This window comes from Rousettus aegyptiacus, unplaced genomic scaffold (assembly GCF_014176215.1).
Source record: "Rousettus aegyptiacus isolate mRouAeg1 unplaced genomic scaffold, mRouAeg1.p scaffold_m13_p_12, whole genome shotgun sequence".
NCBI lineage: Eukaryota > Metazoa > Chordata > Mammalia > Chiroptera > Pteropodidae > Rousettus > Rousettus aegyptiacus.
In genome coordinates, this window is record NW_023416287.1 from 46575574 (window position 1) to 46596676 (window position 21103).

A 21103-nucleotide genomic window follows, 5' to 3' on the forward strand; every position below is an offset into this window, starting at 1 on the left:
AAAATGCACAGTGGAATTTCCATATTCTCATTTCTGTCTTGTCAATGATATTTATGATTTATTTTATGCCACATTCTGCCAGGCGATATGGAGGATACAGAGATGATTAAGAATGGATATGACTCTCATAGAATATAAAATCTAATAATGGATTTAAACTAAACTTTATATACATATCTACAATATAAGGTTAAAAGGTGTTATAAGGGAAGTACATGAAAAATGAGTGGAGACTTCTAACAGAGGGGATCATGAAATGTTTCAAAGAGAAAAAAACACTTGAGATGGCTTTTGAAATATGGGGAGGACTTGGTCATTTAGGAATGTGGGGAAAGAGATTCCAGGGGCAGAGGACCAGGTGAGGCTGAGGAGTAGCAAGCAGAAGGCACAGAGAGAATATCTAGTGAGTTTACAGCGGGGAGTGATTCATAAAAAATGGGTGAAGATGGTTAAAAGGTAAAAACTTCCAGTGGCCAATAAGTCCAGGGTATGTAATGTACAATATAACAACTATAGTTAATAATACTGTATTAGAAAAAGATAAATATCATATGACTTTACGTATATGCAGAATCTAAGGAACAAAAGGAACAAACTAAACAAAAACAGACTCAGATAAAGAGGACAAAATGGTGATGCTAGGGAGTAGGGGGATTGGGGAGCTGGGAGCAAAAGGTAAAGGGATGAAGAAGTATAAATTAGTAGTTACAGAATAGTCATGGGGACACAGAGTACAGCATAGGGAATACAATCAATAGTATTATAATGGCTGTGTGTAGAGCCAGATGGGTGATAGATTAATTAGGGGATCATTTCATAAACTATGTAAACATCTAACCTATGTGCCGTATACCTGAAAATAATATAAAATAAAAAAATACTGTATTGTATTTTTTAAAGTTGCTAAGAGAGTAAATCTTAAAGTCCTTATCACAAGATAAATTATTTTTTTAACTATGTGTGGTGGCAGATGTTAACTAAATTTATTGTGGTGATCATTTTGCAATATCTACAAATATTGAATTAGTATGTTGTACACATGAAACTATTATAATGTTATATTGTCAATTATACCTCAATACAAAAAATAAAACAAAGTAACCCGCCTCTGTAAAAAAAGAAAGTCCCATCTTAACTCTGCATTCTTTTTTTAAAAAATATTTATTTTAATTAGTTTCATGTATCCAGTACATTAGTTAGACATCTATATATTTTGTAAAACAATCCCCCCAATTGCTCCCTCCCTCCCCTGACCCTCCACCTGGTCAATGTATTAATGCTAACTGCATTCCCTGTGCCATGCTCCCCATCCCTGTGACCATCCATCAGCTACTAATTTGTACTTCTTTAACCCTTCACCCCATTCTCTCAGTCTCCCCTAATCTTTTCCCCTCTGTCTGTCACCAAATTGTCCACTATATTTGTGAGTCTGTTTTTGATTAGTTTGTACTTTTTATTCCTTGGATTCCACATATAAGTGAAATCGTATAGTGTTTATCTTTCTCTGTCTGACTTAAATACCCTCAAGGTCCATCAAATATCTTTTCCAATCCCTTCCTTTTTATATGTATGGGTCTTGTTTTCTTATCCTTCAGCCACTCTATCTTTGGGTTGGAGCACTTAATTTTTTTCCATTTAAGGTACTTATTGATAGAAATGTAGTTATTACCATTCTTCATTCCTGTTTTTGATAAGTGTTTTTTTCTTCTTAAAGAAGTCCCTCCAACATTTCCTGTAATACTAGCTTGGTGGTGATAAATTCCTTTAGCTTATTTTTGTCTGGGAAGTTCTTTATCTGTCTTTCGACTCTAAATGATAGCCTTGCTGGATAAAGTATTCTTGGTATAGATCTTGGGTCTTCATCCTGTCGAATATTTTTTGCCAAGCCCTTCTGTCCTGCGTAGTTTCTTTTGAGAAATGAGCTGTCAGTCTGATGGGTATTCCCTAGCAGGTAATTATTTGTTTTTCTCTTGCTGCTTTTAATATTCTTTCTTTGTATTTAAGCTTTAGCATTTTAACTATGATGTGTCTTGGTGTGGACCTCTTTGAATCCCTAGTTTTGAGGATTCTCTGAGCTTCCTGGGGTTTTGTGTCCATTTCCCTCACCAGGTTAGGGAAGTTTTCCATCATTATTTCTTCAAACAGCTGTTCAACATCTTGATTTTCTTCAGTTACACTGATCGGATGGATATTTGGAGCCTTAATGATGTCTCATATCCTCCTTTAATTATTTTTATAGTCTTGGCATCTTTTGTCTTGCCATTCTGATAGAGTGTCCTTGGCTTTCTTGTCCTCTAGATAGGACATGTGATCCTCTTCTTTATTCACTTTGTTTATTCCTTTGTTTATTCCATTTAATATACTTCTCATCTCAGATAATGTGTTCTTCATTTCAAACTGGTTCCCTTTTATAAATTTCATTTGCATTTTTATGGTTTTTTTTTTTATCTCTTTGTGAAGTTTTCTACACTTCTCAAAAGTTCATTGAGCATCTTTATAACCAGTGTTTTGCACTCTGCATCTGTTAGATTACTTGACTCCATTATTTCTGGATCACTGTTCTGTTCTGTCATATGGTTTCTACTTCTTTGTCTTCCCATTTTGGCAGTCTTTCCATGTCTGTTTCTATGGACTAAGCAAAGCTCCTAAGTATCCTAGTCTTATTAGTGAGGATTTGTGAAGTAGGTGTCCAGTGGCACAGTCCTGAGAGGGGTTCAGATACAGGCCAAATTTAGCCCAAGCCTGCGCCCCTCTGAGGCCACCTGTTAAGTAAGATTCAGCAAGCAATCCACAGATGCTGTGCTTATAGTTGTCTCAAAAGGCCACACCAGAAACCGAGGCCAACTGCCTCCAGTATGAGTCTAGGCACTGCTCAGCAAGGAGCACCTGACTCGCTGAGGCTATACCAGGATGTCGCTTGGGTGGAGCCATGAGTTGAGGGAGGTGGGTTTCAGGAAATCCTCTGGGCAGAGCAACCTCTGTTATTCAGTTTGATGACATCAAGGCTATGGCGATACTGTGTCCCTGCACTGGGAGCCGGGAGGGCTCAAAAGGGAACAATGGATACCGCTGGCACTTCTGTACAGGGCGAGTCTCACCTCAGCCCTCACTCTGACAGTATCTCCCTGTAAGTCTCTGGTGCCCCCTGAGCTCAGCCAAATCAGCACTGGTGCTCAGAGTGAGCGGGCCCATCACTGGAAAAATCTGCTCACAAACATGGCCCCTTTAAGAGGCATCAGCTGCTGCCGCAGCTTGCATCTCACTTAGCTGCTGGAGACCTGGCAGCCCAACGTCCTTGCCCTGTCCTGCCTTCTGCTGTTGTAGGGTGATTTCTTGGTTTTCTCCCTAAGTGTATGGTTTGTTCATCCCAGGCAATTTTTCCTCGCTGCTGCTCCTTCTTTCCATCACAACTTTGATTTGGTCACCAGAGGAATGAACAGAGCAGAGCTCTGTCATCTACACCATTTATTTTCTCTCTTAACTCTGCATTCTTGATCTAAAGCATCATGCCCCATTGCACTCACCCACTGGGGCTCAAAAGGGAAAAGTGGGCACTGACCAGCATTTGCACTTGGTACTAAGGATCTTTCTTGCTTATTTCCTACATTATGATTGTATTTTGACATTCATTTATTTATCAAAAAACTTTCTTTGGGGAATCATAGAGGACAAGGGGACTGAGGAGAAAACATAAAGGATGAGGTCCCTGGGCCCAGGAGCTCACTGAATTCAGACACTAAGCAAATACATGAATGAAGATACAATTGCAAAATGTGGTACGTTTTATAAGAAAAAGAGGCAATTACCCTGGGAAAGAATAAAATGGGAATCAAGTAAGGCATCTATGAAATATGCAGACTAAGATGGAGTTCATGCAGGTAAATTGAAAGAGGACAAGTTTTACAAGTAGGAGTAATAGCATGTGAAAAGAGGGAGAGGGAGAGGGAGAGGGAGAGGGAGAGGGGGGGAAAGAGAGAGAGAGAGAGAGAGAGAGAGAGAGAGAGAGAGAGAGAGAGAGAGAGAGAGAGAGAGAGAGAACTGCACCTGAAATGGCAGTTATTGGTGGTATTTCACCAAAAAAGGAAAACGAAATGGGAGGGGAGAGTGGCAAACAATCAGTTGAGTCAAGAAGAGTCTTACAACAACCCAGCTTTAGGCAAAGAGGCTTGTTTTCTTTCCAACCTCTCAGTAAAAAAATGTTTCATTTCTCTGTCTTAGATGATGTAATAGCCAACAGATCTACAAACCTGCGAGGCCACAAAGATCACATCCTCAGTGTCATTTCTAGGATTTTACAAATATGGCTTAAATATCTTGTTTGCTGTCAAACATCAAATTTTGAACAAAAAGAACAAATGGTAAATCAAAAATAAGATGCCAGAGGTCTTTCTTTTCCTCCCAGTGATTCTGACATTTCTAGATGAGACCTTATTAACTGGTCCACCTATGCCAATGTGTTCCAATTTTTAGAGCTTTAAGTGATGCCTTATGAGTTCTCCCAAGAGAGGAATTAGTCCTTCATCTGTTGGCTCCTAAGCAAACAATTTGTCTTCAAAATGCATAAGTGTCTTTAGCTTGCAGTATTGATTGATATTATGCATCATGAAATCACTGTCTAAGACAGGAATCCAGGAATATTTTTATTTGCTAATATCACTGTGTAGCAAATATATACATTTCTGTCTGTTTCATTATTGTAAGGAAATACAATAAAAAATGAAGAAATCAATAATTATCTTACCAAAGATTAATGGTAAAATCAAGTTCAGAAATGATTTTTAAGAAATATTAAATAAATGTACTAAATAGCAATGTTGAGTCTTGGGACAGGAACAAATACCAGTTAGAAACAATTTTAAGATCTCACTTGAGCTATCCAGCTCAGAATTGTTACAAGACACCAAAGCCTCTTTCCACTGGGTTCCTGAGATTTCGTGAAATTGGAGTTGCTGGCGGCCTATCTGAAAAAGAGGGCAGAATGTGTCAGAATCAAGATCTGGAGAGACAGAGCTTGAATAACACTGGTCGTTAGGGCATGTAAACTTCCTGGTTACAGGAGCCACCCCTTTGCCTCTAACTTACACTAGTTTGAGTTAGAATTCTATCACTCACAATGTAAAGAGTCTGGATTAAAACAATCAATGTATAATTTCCCTACACAGTTGGCTCAATGAATGGCTTCATATTAGGCTTTCTGCCTTTCAGTTTCAGGTTTATAACTTCAGTCTAGGGTCCTGGTATAGTGGAAAGACAGAGGAAAACAAAAGATAAAAACAGTAAAGCAGTAGGGAACCCAATAATAGGGCAGTTTATAGTTTTATGATTTGCAGGTGTAAATATTTCTATGATGTCAGGCATCAGCTAGGAGCTCAATAAACGTTGAAATAGACAGTTGATATGAACACAAAACTTCCCCTTTAATCCTGACTACATGACCGAAAGATTAATTATATCATCCTTGTCCCCTCTCACACATCGTGGTCCCACTTCAGAGTTTGGTATTTAATCTTCGGAATCATTAGAAATACATATCCAACAAATGGTAAGATCTTCTGTATAGAACATATTAAATTCAGGTATGGTGCAGCAAGCCATAATGTATTTTCTCATACAATTAGAAGTTAAGTTTTAACATATCTATCTTCTAAAAATCCTCTTTAGGACTCTATTCAAGATGGTGTAGAAGGTAGAGGCAGTGCAAGCCTCCTTTGGCAGCCACACCAGAATTACAATGAAACTACAGAGCAACCAGTATATGGAGTTGCCAGAGGTCTGGCTGAACATAAGCCCTACAACCAGGTCACCTCAAATAACAGGCCACCTCAAAACAGTAGGAGGGGCAGAGATGCCAAATGGCCTGGTGCCACAACTATATGTGGTGATTGAGAATTGAGAAGGCTATCTTGGCTGCAGAGTCACCTCCCCTACCTGAGGAGAGAGGGGTTCTGGTCACACACTGGGCTCCCTAGCCCAGGGTTCCAGTGCCAGGAAGAGAAGTCCCCATAACCTCGGGCTGTGAAAACCAGCGGATGTTACGGCCAAGAGAGATGGAGGGCTGCAGGAAGTAGAGACTTTTCTCTTAAAGGGAAAAGTCTTGGGACAGGAACAAATATCAGTTAGAAATAATTTTAAGATCTGGCCTTTCTCACTGACAGACTTGTTCACTCTGAGCTCCAGTGTCGGGGTGGTTGCTCGAGGGGTGCCAGGGACATACGGGGAGGAGTTGAGTTGTTAGGCTTCAGGGTGAGGGCTGGAGAGGTGGCTTGTTCCATGACAGAGGTGCAGGCAGAAGCCACTGTTCCTTTGTTGAGCTCTCCCCACTCCCAGTCTGCAAATGCAGGCACCGTCAACCTAGATAACACAGGTTGCTCCATGCAGGGGATTCCCTAAGAATCCACTTCTCCCAACCTGTGGGCCCACCCAAGCCATTCCCAGTGATTTATTCCATACAAACAGGCTGTCTTGGCCCCTGCTGTGAACTTTCATAAAATCTCTCAAGGGCTCACAATACCCAAAGAAGCATCATTTGGCCTCGGCGTGCCCTGTACCTCTTGCTGAACAGCCCCAAGCCCTGCTATCTGTGGCAGCTGACCTTGATGTTTGGCTTGGCCCCTCGAGGCACCTATAAGCCCGGCACAGGTGGCAGTCATATGCGGATTGTTTGGTGACTCTTACTAGATGGCCCTAGAGATGCACAGGCTACAGCTGAACTTGGCTTGCAGAGCTGGACCTTTCCTAGGTCTGTGCCAAGGGGCCCCACAAGCACACCTACTACATAAAGCCATTTTACTAAGACCAGGACACTTAGGAGCCTTACTTAATACACAGAAATGGATGCAGGGGGCAACAAAAATGGATAAAGAAGCACGTCCCACATGAAAGACTAGAACAAAGCTCCAGAAAAAGAAGTCACCAAAATGCAGACAAGCAATATACCATGCAGAATTCAAAACACTGGTTATAAGAATGCTCAAGGAACTTAAGGGGAGAGCAGATAAACTTAATGAGAACTTTAACAAAGAGATAAAAAAACATAAAGATTGAGACAGAAAACACAATAGGAAGCCAGTCAGAAAAGAATACAATATCTAAGATGAAAATTACTTCAAAGGGAATGAACAGAGTGGATGAAACGGAGGATCGAATCAGTGACATAGAGGATGGGGTAGTAGAAGACACCCAATCAGAACAGCAACAAGAAAAGAGAATCCGAAAAAGTGAAGATAGTTTAAGGAGCTTCTGAGACAATGTTGAGTGTAACAATGCTGGCATCACAGGAGTACCAGAAGGGGAAGAGAGAGAGCAAGGAATTGAAATTCTATTTGAAGAAATAATGATGGAAAAGTTCTCTAACTTGGTGAGGGAAATAAACATACTATTCCAGAAAGTTCAGTTAGTCCCAAACAAGATGAACCCAAAGAGATCCATACCAAGACACATCATAATTAAAATGCCAAAGGTTAAATTCAAAGAGAGAATCTTAAAAGCAGCAAGAGAAAAGCAATTAGTTACATACAAGGGAACACCCATAAAATTGTCGGCCGATTTCTCAAAAGAAACTTCACAGGCCAGAAGGGCTTGGCACAAAATATTCAAAGTGATGAAAGCCCAGGACCTATAACCAAGATTACTTTACCCAGCAAAGTTATCATGTAGAACAAAAGGACATATAAAGGGCTTTCCAACAAGAAAAAGCTAAAACATTTCATCCCCACCAACCCGGTGTTACAGGAGGGACTTCTTTAAGAAGAAAAATAATATGTATCAAAAGCCAAAATAATGAATAGCAATAACTACATATCTATCAATGAGTACTTCAAATGAAAAATAATTAAATGTTCCAATCAAAAGATAGGGTGGCTGATTGGATAAGAAAACAAGATCCACACATATGTTGCCTACAAGGGACTCATTTCAGATTAAAAGTCATGTGCAGACTAAAAGTTAGGGGGAGGAAAAAGATACTGCATGACAGACTTAGAGGATATTGTGCTGAGTGGAGTAAGTCAGATAGAGGAAGACAAATGCGACATGATTGAGCATATATGTGGAATCTAAAGAACAAAATAAACAGAAACAAACTCATAGATACAGAGAACATTTTGAGGGTTACTGGATGGCAGGGGGGTTGAGGGAGTGGGTAAAAAGGTGAAGGGATTAAGAAGTACAAATTGGTAGTTACAAAATAGTCACAGAGATAGAAAGTATAACATAAGGAATATAGCCAATAATATTGTAATAACTATGTACAGTGTCAGAGGGCACTAGATTTATTGGGGTGATCATTTTGTGAGTTATATACATGTCTAATCACTATGTCGTACACCTGAAATTAATATGATATCGTATGCCAACTATAACTGAAAAATATTATTAATTAAAAAATCATTTTAAAAATAGAAAATATTTATTAAGCCTTTACAGCATTGCGAGACACTATTTTTAAGGGCTTCATTAAAAAAAATAAAATAAAATTTACACATGGTAAAATGCATAGATCTTAAGTGTATAGTTGATATGCAGAGCCACTGTAGCTGTCACAGAGATCCTACTGCCTACAAAACAACCTATTTATCATCTGTCCCTTATAGAGAAAGTTTGCTGATCCCTGTTCTACATCTTTGTCAACATTTGGTATTCTCAATCTTCCAGCCCTGAGTGGTTTTGCCCTAGAGACTGTTCCGGAGCCTGTGTGGTAGGGGTTCTCTGCTGATTCAAATGACTGTTCTTCATGGATATGTGCAGAGACACTGAACATATAATCAGGCCATGCCTCTATGTATGTAAAAATTGAACTCTGACCCACAACCTGCAGCCATCGGCCAAGAAGGCCAACCTACCATCTGCAGTAACCAGTATAAAACTGAGACCACTATCTCTAGCAACTAGTCCAGGAAGCCAAACAGTAATCCATGTAACAGCTGGACCCGAATGGCCAGGACTTGAGTAATAACTGGCAGCTTCCCTAATTTTTGCCCCCACCTCCAACATAGGACCACCTGGAGAAAGAAAATATGTACCCCTAACCAATCAGGCGGGATGCCCTGCTTCTTCTAGTCAGCCCACCTACAGCTTCCCCACACTAACAGCTTCCACTCCGGACACACCTGAAGCTTTTCCTTTTTTCACTAAAAAGCTTTCCCACTCTTCTGCCTGTCTTTGAGTCTGCCAGATCAAGTGATGGTGGCTGACTCCTGCTACAGCAAGCTCTGAATAAACAGTCTCTGCTTGCTCTCATTCAGGCGTTCGTGTATTTCCACAGTGTGCTCACAGAAGTAACTGCATGTTGTGTACATGTGGCATGTGGATGCTTTTGGGTGATAAAATTGTTCTTGATTAGCATGAAGGATTAAGTATATCAGTGTTTCACAGTGTTCTGCAGGACGCAATGTTCCATGTGCAGTTCCACGCTGCCTGCAGGCTGGGAGCATCAGAGTGTCCTGCCCCGCTTTGAGACCATTGACTCTGGCCCGCCTCTCCTCTGACAAAATCATTACTGTTCCCAAGCCCAGATGGGAGCAGTTTCTTCTGAGAAAATACCATTAGCCCAAGAGAGGGAAGTGGATCTGAATATTCAATAAACATTCTCCATTAGGCACAGCAAAGTATATTAGACCAATGGCAACTCTGCATGCTTTTTAGTTCTACACAGCACTTATCAATAGTTGATGTTCAATATGTTGTTACATTAAAAAGCAATTCTAAAATAAAGTAGCAGTTAAAATAATTTCAGAGATAAAGGATTGTGTAACTGTTCCTTATTGGCACAAGAAGGAAAGAAAGACATTAAACGATTGTTTTCCCTGTGGCATTTTACTGGTTCTTTTCAGTACATTGAATTTCTTTGTGCAATGAAAACCTACAGTAACACACACACACATACACACACACATAGAGTGAGAGAGCAAGAATGAGAGTGAGAGAAAGAGAGCACATGTGAGAGAGAGGCTCCCTTATATTCCACAGGAAGGTCACATAAGTCAATTAGGGCACACCTGACATGGGCTTCGAACACATGGGCTTTCCCCAAATGCAGAGTTTTGATGCAACTATGGAAAAGGTGCTGAGTGTTCACTTTCTATTTGCTTTAAGTGGAACCTTAATATGTTGTCTTGCAATAAACCCCTCAAAATGGAAAAAAAAAAACTTTGCATCTTTAGAAACAGAAATACATTCTTCAAGTGTATTTTGATTTTTTTCAGTGAGAGAGTAATTTGGGAGACACGGGCCTCCCCCTTCAAGGCTCCTCTGCCCTGCCTTCCCTTCTTTTTCAGGCACACTGGCCCTCTGGCCCTTATGCAGCATGGGGACGAGGTCCTGCTGTGTCACGATGGCTGTTTTGTGTCCTTGTCTTTATACAAGGCCGTGAGTTCCTGAGGATAGCCTCATACACTGACACCCTGGGCAGAACCTAGCATGTAGCAGGTGTCATTGACTGTAATTGAATTCACAAACACACAGCACTGACACATCCTTTGGATCATAGGAGTTGCTCCTCAAATCGAACAGTTGATTGATTTGCAACTTATGGCTTTGCTTTTGTTTCTAGGCTTCTTTCTCAGGTGGCTGTGGGCTTGCGGTTTGTCTACACCGGCCTCTAAGGCTTACCAGGCCTTGGGGCCTCTGGGAAGGTGAGGCCTAAGCTGTCCCTGGATCAGCATCCCCTTCTCCTTCTGTCCTACTCCCTCCCTCAGGCCATATCTGCTTTCTGAGTCTTGCTCTGCTTCTTCAAAAAGGTGAGTTTTGTGTCTATAGATTTTGGTGGCTGGCCTACCCCAGCTAAGGATCTTTGCCCTGATGAGGAAATACCACTTGGGTCTAGGTACATGTGGGTGCCTCATGTTTCTGACCAGATGCCTTTTACTAAGAAGCCATTTGTGGGAAAAGAAGAGTCTGAAATATTGCTCGACCTCCCAGCTGGGAGATGCAAACTCACACTGTGTGTTCCTGGGAGTTCCAGTAGAAAGTAATCGCTTCTCTGCTGCCAGATAAAGCCTCCGCGCTGCGGCTTGGCACTTATTCTTACAGTTACTTCCTTTCCAACCATCAAACGAGTTAATTTAGAACTCTGCTGTCAAAAGTTTCTTACATACTGCTGTACAAGGAAGAATTACTGATGCTTGGACTTCGAATGAGCTATTCTTCCTGTCCCCCAAATGTTTTAAAACTACTTTAATCAGAACTTAGAAAAATCTGATGTTCTTATAACAATAGTAAATAAACAGAGTGTTCATGCTTTAGTGTAGATAGTTTTGGGGGACCAAATAGCAGCTCCTGAATTTCACAATGAATAATTTCTTTAAAAAACGATAAACTTGATGTTTTTCCTTTCTGCTTATTTATAGCCAGTCTCCCATGATGGCATAATTTATAAAACGCAGTTTCTGATATTGATTTGTAGCCAAAGATAAAAGGAGCAATCTCCTTCCTATTTGAAACTGCTACATACTGTTGCTCAAACTTTCTTCATCCTCTAGAACTGTTAATCCTATTTAGAAAGCACCCCGGGTCTCTGCCACATCTTGAGAGCTGTGGGTACTTTGGGCTTCCTTTTGGGTTGTTTCCATGGCTCCTTGATAAACAGAGAAACAAGGTTGCCAGTTGTGAGCTCCCAGCAGGTTTCCGATGCTCCTGCTGAAAGTTTACCACCGGGGTCAATAATAGCATTATGCATTTACGTGCAAACATCAAAATTTCTCTGAGCAATTAAGTCCCTACCCTCCCTGTACTCCCCCACCAATAACACATCCTAAGGAAAAGGGGTGCCTGTCATGTTATAAAGAAATCTCCACAAAGATACTTGCAATATTATTGACCTATACTGTTGCAGTTTGTCACATAGTACATGCACACCCACACCGCCATTTCTTTTTCAGGTTCATGTCATTTTGACTACACTGTGAACTTCCCTGGGGCTGAGACAGCGTCCTTTACCCCTTGGCATCTCCGTATCACCCAGAGAAGCACCTGGTACATAGCAGACTCTCAAAGAAATGTTTGTGGTTGGTGAGAAGCAGCGATTCACTGTGTGGATGGATATACCTGCTCCTTGTTCTGTTGTGCCAAATGTCCTTTCTGAGCTTTTTCCAGGAGACTTTTAGGTCATATTCCACTTCCCTGGAGTGAAAAACTCACTCTTCAACTACAAAAGAACGCACCAAGGGAACGTTAATTAAAGGCATGAAGATACATACCTTCCCTACATCTCCTCTGTTGAGATTAAAGAAAAACTGAGCAGTGGTACTTGGCACCCTTCCTCTAGTAGTCAGCGGCTCTACAGTGGCCAACACTTACTCACTGACAGTGTGCATCTTCCTTTCCCCGCCAAGGCAAGTGAAATGAGAGTAGCAGGAGGCTTGGTGGGGGCTCCCAATGTCCTCTGTGTCTTTGGTGGCATTAGTGTGCCCCTTGTAACAGCAGTGGCATAATGATGCTGTGACTCCTCCTGATGAAGGCACAGAGATGGAAGGGGCTACAGAACAGATGCAGGGGAGGCTGGAGGTACAGGGGAGGGCATGACTCACCAGCACCAAGGAGGTGTTAGAATTGCAGTGCCAGCCTTTTTGGTTGAGAATAATTTACCCCCTAGAACTGAAGTTGGAAATGTCTTTAAGTGATGCTTTTTAATTCATAAACCACAGCTTTCAATAACGGCACACTGACTTGGTCAAATTTTTGGGCTTTTTAAGAGGAAGGCCTAATACTTGTGGCCCTGAGATCCATCCACTCAAAGAGGAACCCAACACCTTCTTCCCATCAGCTCTTCTTCTCAGAGCCTGGTTCAGGAATAAAAATCTTTCTCTTTTCCTAGTAAGGGCTCTAAAAAATTTTTTTAAAGAACAGTTTTAGGTTCACAACAAAATTGAGTGGCGAGTACAGAGATTTCCCCTATATCCTCTGCCTCCCCACCCCCACAGCCTCCTCAAATACCAACATTCCCCACCAGAGTGGTACATTTGTTAAAATTGAGGAACCTACACTGACACATCATTATCACCCAGAGTTCATAGTTTATAGTATGGTTCACTCTTGGTTTTGTACATTCTATTGATTTGAACATATATCTACCATTATAGTATCATACAGAATAGTGTTACCCCCGCCCCCCGCCAAATCCCCTGTGCTCTGCCTTGTAAGAGAATTTAAAAATAACAGGGGACAGTTTTCACCTGACCACTAAACATTAGTAGAGTCACTCCTTCCGCTGACAAGGTCTAATTCTCCTTTCTTTTTCAGTTAAACAGTTTGTTTCAGTTTGAAATTAATTAAAATGATAACTTAATAAATTTAGACACGAATAAATTATTCTTGATGCTATGAGGTAAGGAACAGTTATTCAGGGATCTTTGTTTATTCCTATTTATTTATGGACTTATTTATTTATTTATGTAGTGGGGTTTTTAGAATCTCCTGTTAGCTTCAACATCATGAGCTGATTTTAGGCCACAGTACCTGGATCTTACCTTTGAAAATGTTCATACTTAGAAACTTTTCATAGACTAACTGAACTAGCTATAGAATTTGTTAGATCTCTTGATCTTAACTGAAAACTCTGCTTGCTGTTGAAGAATTTCACTCAGAATTACAAATTTGTGTGACATCATCAACAGGAAAGTTGAGGTAGAGGAACTGAGGTTGAGTCTACACACCAGAATGCTTCAAGAGCAGGCTCATGACCACAGTCAAATAAACCAATTCTTTATTACAGGGGTCCCCAACACCCGAGCTGCAGACCAGTACTAGACTGCAGCCTGTTAGGAACCAGGCCACATAGCAGGAGGTGAGCAGCGGGCTAGTGAGCAAAGTTTCATCTGTATTTGCAGCCGCTCCCTAGAGCTAGCATCACGGCCTCAGCTCCACCTCAGGTCAGCAGGCATTAGATTCTCATAGAAGTACTAGTCCCTAGTGCCAAAAGGTTGGGGACCACTGCTTTATTAGGAACCCATATGAGTGGAAACACTTGATAATTCCTCTTCCACCTTTTTTCTCTTCACCCGTAGGAGGTAACCACCATTCTAGTTTCTAAACTTGCATTTTTACCTTTCTAAACTTTCCACGAGGCAGTTGGAAAGGTATAGTCACAGCTGTTTTTTCTTCTTACAGCCAAATTCCTCCCAAGAAAAGGCATCATGACTGCTTCACAGTTTCCACATCCTTTACAACCTTCAGCCTCCTGCGTCTGCCATTCCTTGAACTGGCAAACCCAGGGGATTTCTTTTCAGTTCTTATTATCCTTGAACTCCCAGCTGAAATTGCTGACGACTCCCTTCTTCCCCAAACTCTTTCTCTTCTTGGCTTCTCCCAGCTATCTCTGTTATTCTTCATACTTTTCACCTTCCAAGATTCCTCTGAAAGGTTGGAGTTCTATGTTCCTCTGTTCTAGGCCCTCTTCTCTTCTCTCTCTGCACATTCTCCTAGGGTGGCTGTCCACTACTCCAGGGCCCATTTTCAGTGGGTTATTCCTGCATGTCCATCTCCAGCTCAGCAAGCTCCTTGAGCTCCACACCCACAGTAGACACCTGACTGCTTCCCGGACATGCCTACTGGATATTCTTGGCTGTCTCACCTTCAACACATGGCAAATGGAATTGTTCTCTCTCACTCCACTTGCCTCTACCTCTAAAATTCCTTGTTATAAGAAATCCTTATTTTACCTATCTTTCAAACCTCACAATGGAGAATATTCACTGATAATCCCATCCCTGACATTTTTCTTTTCTTCCAACTCTTTGGTCACCAGGTTCTCTGGATTCCATTTCGCCTGAATTCACAATCATGTCTGTTCCTTCCTTGCTGTCTGTCATCATTATATCTGCCTATGTCCACATCTTCACAGATCTTGATTGGACCATTGCAGCTGTCTCCAGCTGGCCACTCAGCCATTTGCCAATTTTGTGCAGCAAAACTGGACTGCCTGGATTTGAATCCAGTTCCCATTACACAGTGGTTGTGTGTTTGGAACAGGATTAACTTTTTTAGATTGTGCGATCTCATGTTACCATTTAGTTTACAATTCAGAGTATGGGTCTCACAGAGAGAACTGGTTTGGCTGAATATAGGATTCAGAGATCACACCACTTTACTGAGTGGTTTTCATGTGCTAATTTCTATGCTAAGTAAATTCATATACATTATTTTAACTAATTTCACTTAATTTCTCAGTAAACATGTGATATTGAGATTATCACTGATATGGAAACCGAAGCTCAGAAAGGTTTACCTACATTCACATATCTGGTAAGTGGGAGTCCTGGCATTTCAAACAAAGTCTGACTCCAATGCCATGTTCTTAACCACCATAGTCCTTGGCATCTCCTACTGGGTCATAAGCATATTTCAAAATTTTGAGAGTATTCACAAAATGGTCATATATTCCAGTGACACACTTAACCACCAATATTTAACATGTAACTTGAGACCATTCAGGGCCAGTACTAATCATCAGTATAAACATGAGTGGGTTTGCAAGTTGCTATGGACTGAATTGTGTCCCCTCAAAATACATATGTTGAAGCCCTGATTCCAGTGTGACTCTATGTGAAAAGAGGGTCTTTAAGAGGTAATTAAGGTTAAATGAGGCCATAAGGGTAGGGCCTCACTGTGACTGGCCTCACCGATCATAAGCATTGGTGTCTTAATAATAATGAGGGACCAGAGCTCATTCTTCCCGCTGTGTGAGGACACATGAGAAGGCCGGCCAGGAAGGGCACTCTCCACAGACGCCACATGTTGGTGGGCTTTGATCTCAGACTTTCCAGTCTCTGAGATTGCCTATGCCATGGAGTTTGTGGTGCTTTGTTATTGCCACCTAGCTGACGAAGATATAAGACAAAGGGAATGGCTTTGAAGAGGGCTCTGAACTTTCAGTGTTTAGACAGGTCAAAGAACAATCTGAATTCCTGGGATGAAATCTGGCTTCCTGTAAACAATGGCCACTTCAAATCTATAAAATTGCAGCAATAGTATATATAAGAGAATGATATAGAAGTTTTGACTAAAACACAACAACTGCAGTACATCCTCTTCCAAGGTTGGGAGGAAGTGTTATGCTTTTGTGACTTTAAAAAAGGCACAGCCAGAGTATCTGGGATTTCTACTGACTTTAAAAACCAAAGTGCTGCAGCAGGCTGTGGTCAAATGAAAGCAGTAGACTGATGAGAATGTGTCCTAGATGTCCACACAGCCTAAGTCTACTGCACACCTTGAAACTGCTGTCTAGGTCACTGAATGCATTACTATTAAGAAAATAAGACACTTATTTTAAAAAAATATTCAAAACCTCACATTAGAGAATATTTCTCCCCGCCCCCTTTTTTTGTGACTGCACCAAGAACTTCCACTTGGAGAAACTAAAGACACAGACAGAGGTCATTCCAGCATTCTGTTTTATACTAATGGCCAAATACAAAAGAAAAGCAGTAATTGTCCCAAAGAGATTGCTTCCTTCTCAAAATGTATTCCTGGCAGAGAAACATCAAACACAAAAAATACAAGAAATAATTCAGTAAAGCAAAAAACATGATTCCTACCCACAATTGGCCATTTTAAATTTGAATAATTATCTGGAAAAAGGAAAATATTAAATGGGTAGGGGTACATGATGACTCTTCCCCAGTCATAAAGTGGTGAACATGAAATTTATGTCATAGTTAATAAGAGATGTGGAAGAGGATCAGTGGCATCTATTATATTATGACTCCATGAGTTCGGTGTCAGAAAAATTCACTAAAAGAATGGTGAATGTAGCTTTGCTTGCAGTATCTGTTTGGGTAAATATTTTGATCCCACGCCCAGCCTTGTCTACTGTGCTTTTCATTGGTGTTGACCCAGAGCTGCTGTCCCTGGAGCTCGGTGCACAACTCGTATAAATGTCTGTGTGGCTGAAGTCAGAGCAGAGATAAGAAGCAGCCTGTGGATGGCATCAGTCACATAAACTGTGTTTTATTAAACTGAGGCAATGCTTAAAAATAAGTGGGGTTCAAATAAAAATGGGAATTTTCATCTTATTCTGGTAATTCAAAGACCTGGCAACAGTGCGCTTGCATTCTCCCAAGGCAACAATAGGATGAAGCTAGGGTCGGCTGTCCCTTTTAGACAGAGCATACACTGTTTTATGTGGGTTTTGGACTGAATTGTGTCCGAGAGAGGCCTCACCAGAAGCCAGTCCTGCTAGACCTCAATCTTGGACTTAAAATCTCCAGAAGTATGAGAAAATAAATGTTGTTCAAGCCAAGGGTCCCCAACCCCCGGGGCCGCAGACCAGTACTAGTCCGTGGCTTGTTAGAAACTGGGCTGCGCAGCAGGAGGTGAGTGGCCAGTGAGCCAATGAAGCTTCATCTGTATTAGCAGCCACTCCCCAGTGCTAGCATCAGCGCCTCAGCTCCACCTCAGATCATCGGGGATTAGACTCTTTTAGGAGCACCCATCCCTGGTGCCCATAAGGTTGGGGACCACTAGTTTAAATCACTCAGTCTGTGGCATTTTGTACGGCAGCTCAAGCTGACAAACACACAGCTCATATCCAGATATGAGTTATCTGAGAATTCCGCCCCACTGTCCACCCTCCACTTCTCTAAGCACATTCCCTCCACATTCCTACTACACTATTCTAGCTCAGAATCCATGAGCCCTTCTAGATCTGTTGCCTTCTAACTGGAACTTTCACCTTATCCACACCCTACTCCTGTACTCTTTGGATTTTATCAGCCACCCAATGCCTGAAAGAATGCTCCATCCGAAAGTTAAAATGGGGCCATGTCACTTGCCACGAAGCCCTCCCAGACTCTTGTGCTCTAAGCATGATGCGGGGTACGCAGGTTTCTAGTCCTGTGCAGGAAATGAAGCTCAGTCAGCAGAATAAACCCATGGAGGAACCAGAGCACATGAAGACTGCAACAAAGTGCCATACGAGAGGTGCAAATATAAAATTCAGTATGGACACAAGGGAATTAAACATTAAACATCTATTCCCACTGGAGGACGCTGGACAGGTCTCTTGGAGGAATACCATCTTAGAAGATGGGACTAGCCCAAGACCAGTGGGCATGGAATAAGGAAGTATCCTGAAGCAAGCGTGTCCTTCCTGAACCTGTGAGTTCTCTGTCCCCCAATGCACATTTCCGGAAGAAGTAAGAGAATGGGCTTAGTGACTGAGATAAATGGCTATTAAACACAATGGCAGCAGAAGCAAGCATTTGAGGACATTAATGGTCTGTAAATAGGCTTCTGATTCAATGATTTCCAGCTAAATCCATTCTAAATTCAAATAAAACCAAGAATCTTTCTGAGTTTAATTCAAATACACAAAAGCTGATAAACAATGCCCACCTGATGTAACAATGTTTTACTATTGACCTCATCGGGTAGAAGGTACACTTTCCTTTCCAAGTGAGTAATTTGATTCATTGTCATTTCAGATATGATGTGGATATACAAGCTATGATAGGCTATGAAATAAGGTCTTTAAAGAGTTTTTCAACCTGTGTTGCAAGAAGTTGGCTCTTTGGAGCTCACCAGTCCACTCTTTAGATCTTATCTCCCAGTTCTCTTTCACGGAATTGTAAGTTTACCAATTTCTATATATCTTAAGCATCTTCTGTTTCACATTCCTTTAATTTAAAAAAGAAACCCACTTCTGCTCAACTGTACGATCACATTAAAACAACAATACATCACCACAACTCAAGAGCTTATTTATTTTATTCTATTGTTTCATGAGACAACAATCCTCTTCTTTTTTATTTTAATCTGACGCATTTAAAAAATTAGGCTGGAAAAAAATGTTTGTTTTTAGGAAATTATGTGGGTGGGGATATACTTTGAGCATGTGCATATCTGAAAATCTATTTTATTCTCTTACACAAATATCGGTTTAACGAGGTATGAAATTCTAGGATTACAATTCTATATTTTCAGAATTGTGCAGTATTTTCTGGAAACATTGCTCTGTTATATTCTAGAAGTGAGCACTGTGGATGCGAACTCTGCTTCTGATCTGGTCTGCTGCCCTTGTCAGGCAACCTGTTTATTTATTCTCCTTTGTTTCTCCTGCAAAGTTTCCTTTTATCTTAGAATTCAGATATTTCACCAGGTTACAGAAAGTAGGTTTGTGTTGTTTTAATTATTCATTATTTCAATGGATGAGCACTTGCAAGCTGAAGACTTACTTGTTCTCTAGATCTTAAATAAAAGTCACATTTATTTATAAGCGGGGATCTTACGTCATGGAATACGTTCTTTCCCTTTACACAGCAGAGTACAGAACTGAACAATTATACTTTATATCTCACAAAATTTGGGTCAAAATTCCATATCTTAATTTTTTTTTTTTGCCTGACAATTTAAAAGTCAACAAGTAGCACCAAAAATTCATGATTTTTTGATTCTACATTAGATTGCATGGAAAATGTTTTCCGGTTGTTAACTCGTAGAACTATTATTTTTGCTACAGCTGAAGCTCTAAGAAAATACTAGCAAACCAGGTACTAGTTTATGACTTTAAAACGTTGGTGATTTTGCGCCCACTTTCTTGCATGCAGTTAGCACCAGCGAACAACTCTGGGGAGCCTGCCACGCTATTCTGCTTCCGAAAAAGGAGCAGTCTGAGAACACCAGAGTTGAACTTAATGAAACAGAAGTGCCCTATCTTCAGCTGTTGAAAGTTATTTTTTGAAAGGGAACAAGACACACCTACTAACTCTTTTATTCTGTGATTGGAATAAAAGCTTTGTGGTCAAGCTAAAAGGCCTTATAAATCTCCTTTCATTTGTGTTCTCAAAGTGCAGCATGACTACTGCTGCAGGAAATGAGATGCTCGAGTTAGCCATCTCTGCGGATTACATACTGTGGAAATAAATCAATTGAGGAGGAAAAATTCCCAGAGAAACTCATTAATTAGTCATAAGTGAGCGACTGGCCAAAACAGTGAAGTGTGGAAAAGAGCAAAATAACCGGATAGTGTGTTCTCCAAATCACGGAGGTAAATATTGTCAGGGTAAAAACCATTCCGCGGAGGATTTAGGACTGACAGCCCCGCCTGCATCGCGTCTGCGCGCGTCGCCCGCCCTGTGCAGGGATTACAGCGGCACTCCCCTCGGGGACCGGCCCGGGCTGTCCCTCCCCGAGCTCGCGCGCGCCGGGCGAGTCCCGGCGCTGCCCGCACCTACCCAGGAGCAGGAGCCGGTGCGTCCGCTGCAGATCACGCTTCTGTTCGCGGAGCATGCGGTCGATGCCCCGGCTCACTTTCCTCGCCTCCCGCTCGGCTTCGCGCTCCTCCGCCCGCAGCTGGTCGGGTCGCCGCCGCCACTCCTTCTTCGGGTCGGCTTTGGGCCGCGAGCAAGCAGGGCTCCGGCCGGAGCCCCGAGGGACTGGGGTCCGGGCCGCGTCTTCCCCAGCCGCCGGGGCCGGGGCCGGGGCCGGGCCGGGCCGCGCGCCCTCCGCGGGCGACTCCGAGGGCGCGCGAGGGGTGTCCTCTGAGTCCCCGAAGAGCAGCGGTCGCAGACTGTAGCACAGACCCATGTGGGCACGGCGCGGGCGCGGGCGCGGGGCCAGCTGGCGCGGGGTTCAGGCCGGGGCTCCGGCTGCGGGGCGGCAGGGGGCTGCGCCTGGACCCACGGCAGGCGCGCGGCGGGCCCAGGCCAAGGGCCACGGCCCCTCACTGCCCAGAAGGGCCATTTTGCATTTTCTGCCGGGCAGAAGGGGTGGTGGCCGCCTGGGCTGGAGATCACCTGATAAAATGAGGGGCCGGCAGCGCGGACCCGCCTTCGCGAGCCCGGCCCCCCTTACTGAGATACTGCCGTCCTAGTGGTCCTCGTTACCGTATATACGGCCGCATTGGTCGGCTTCCGTTACCGTAAATACCTCCGCCTTGGCCAGTTTACGTTACTGTAAATGCCGCCAACGGGTCCGTCTTTAGTTACCGTAAATATTGCCGCCTCCGCCGGCCCCCAAGACAGTAGACAACGCCGCGCGGGCGGGTCTTGGATACCGTAAATACTGCTGCCCGAGCCCAGCGCGCAGCTGCGGACAGTGCCGCAGTGGCGGCGGCGGCGGCGGCGGCGGCACCACCCAGAGCTGCCATTGCAGTACATACAAACGTGCCGCG

The 21103-nt window shown here is 42.5% G+C and overlaps 1 protein-coding gene across 1 annotated transcript in view; it reads right to left on the bottom strand.

The window, feature by feature from the left end:
- Positions 1–20837, bottom strand: part of GNAL (G protein subunit alpha L) — a 153389-nt gene extending 132552 nt beyond the window's left edge. Inside the window, exon 1 of the mRNA XM_016119872.2 lies at positions 20166–20837. Coding sequence (XP_015975358.2) covers positions 20166–20517 — 352 coding nt within the window. The 5' untranslated portion in view covers positions 20518–20837. The remainder of the gene's footprint in view (positions 1–20165) is intronic.
- Positions 20838–21103: the final 266 nt, after the last annotated feature.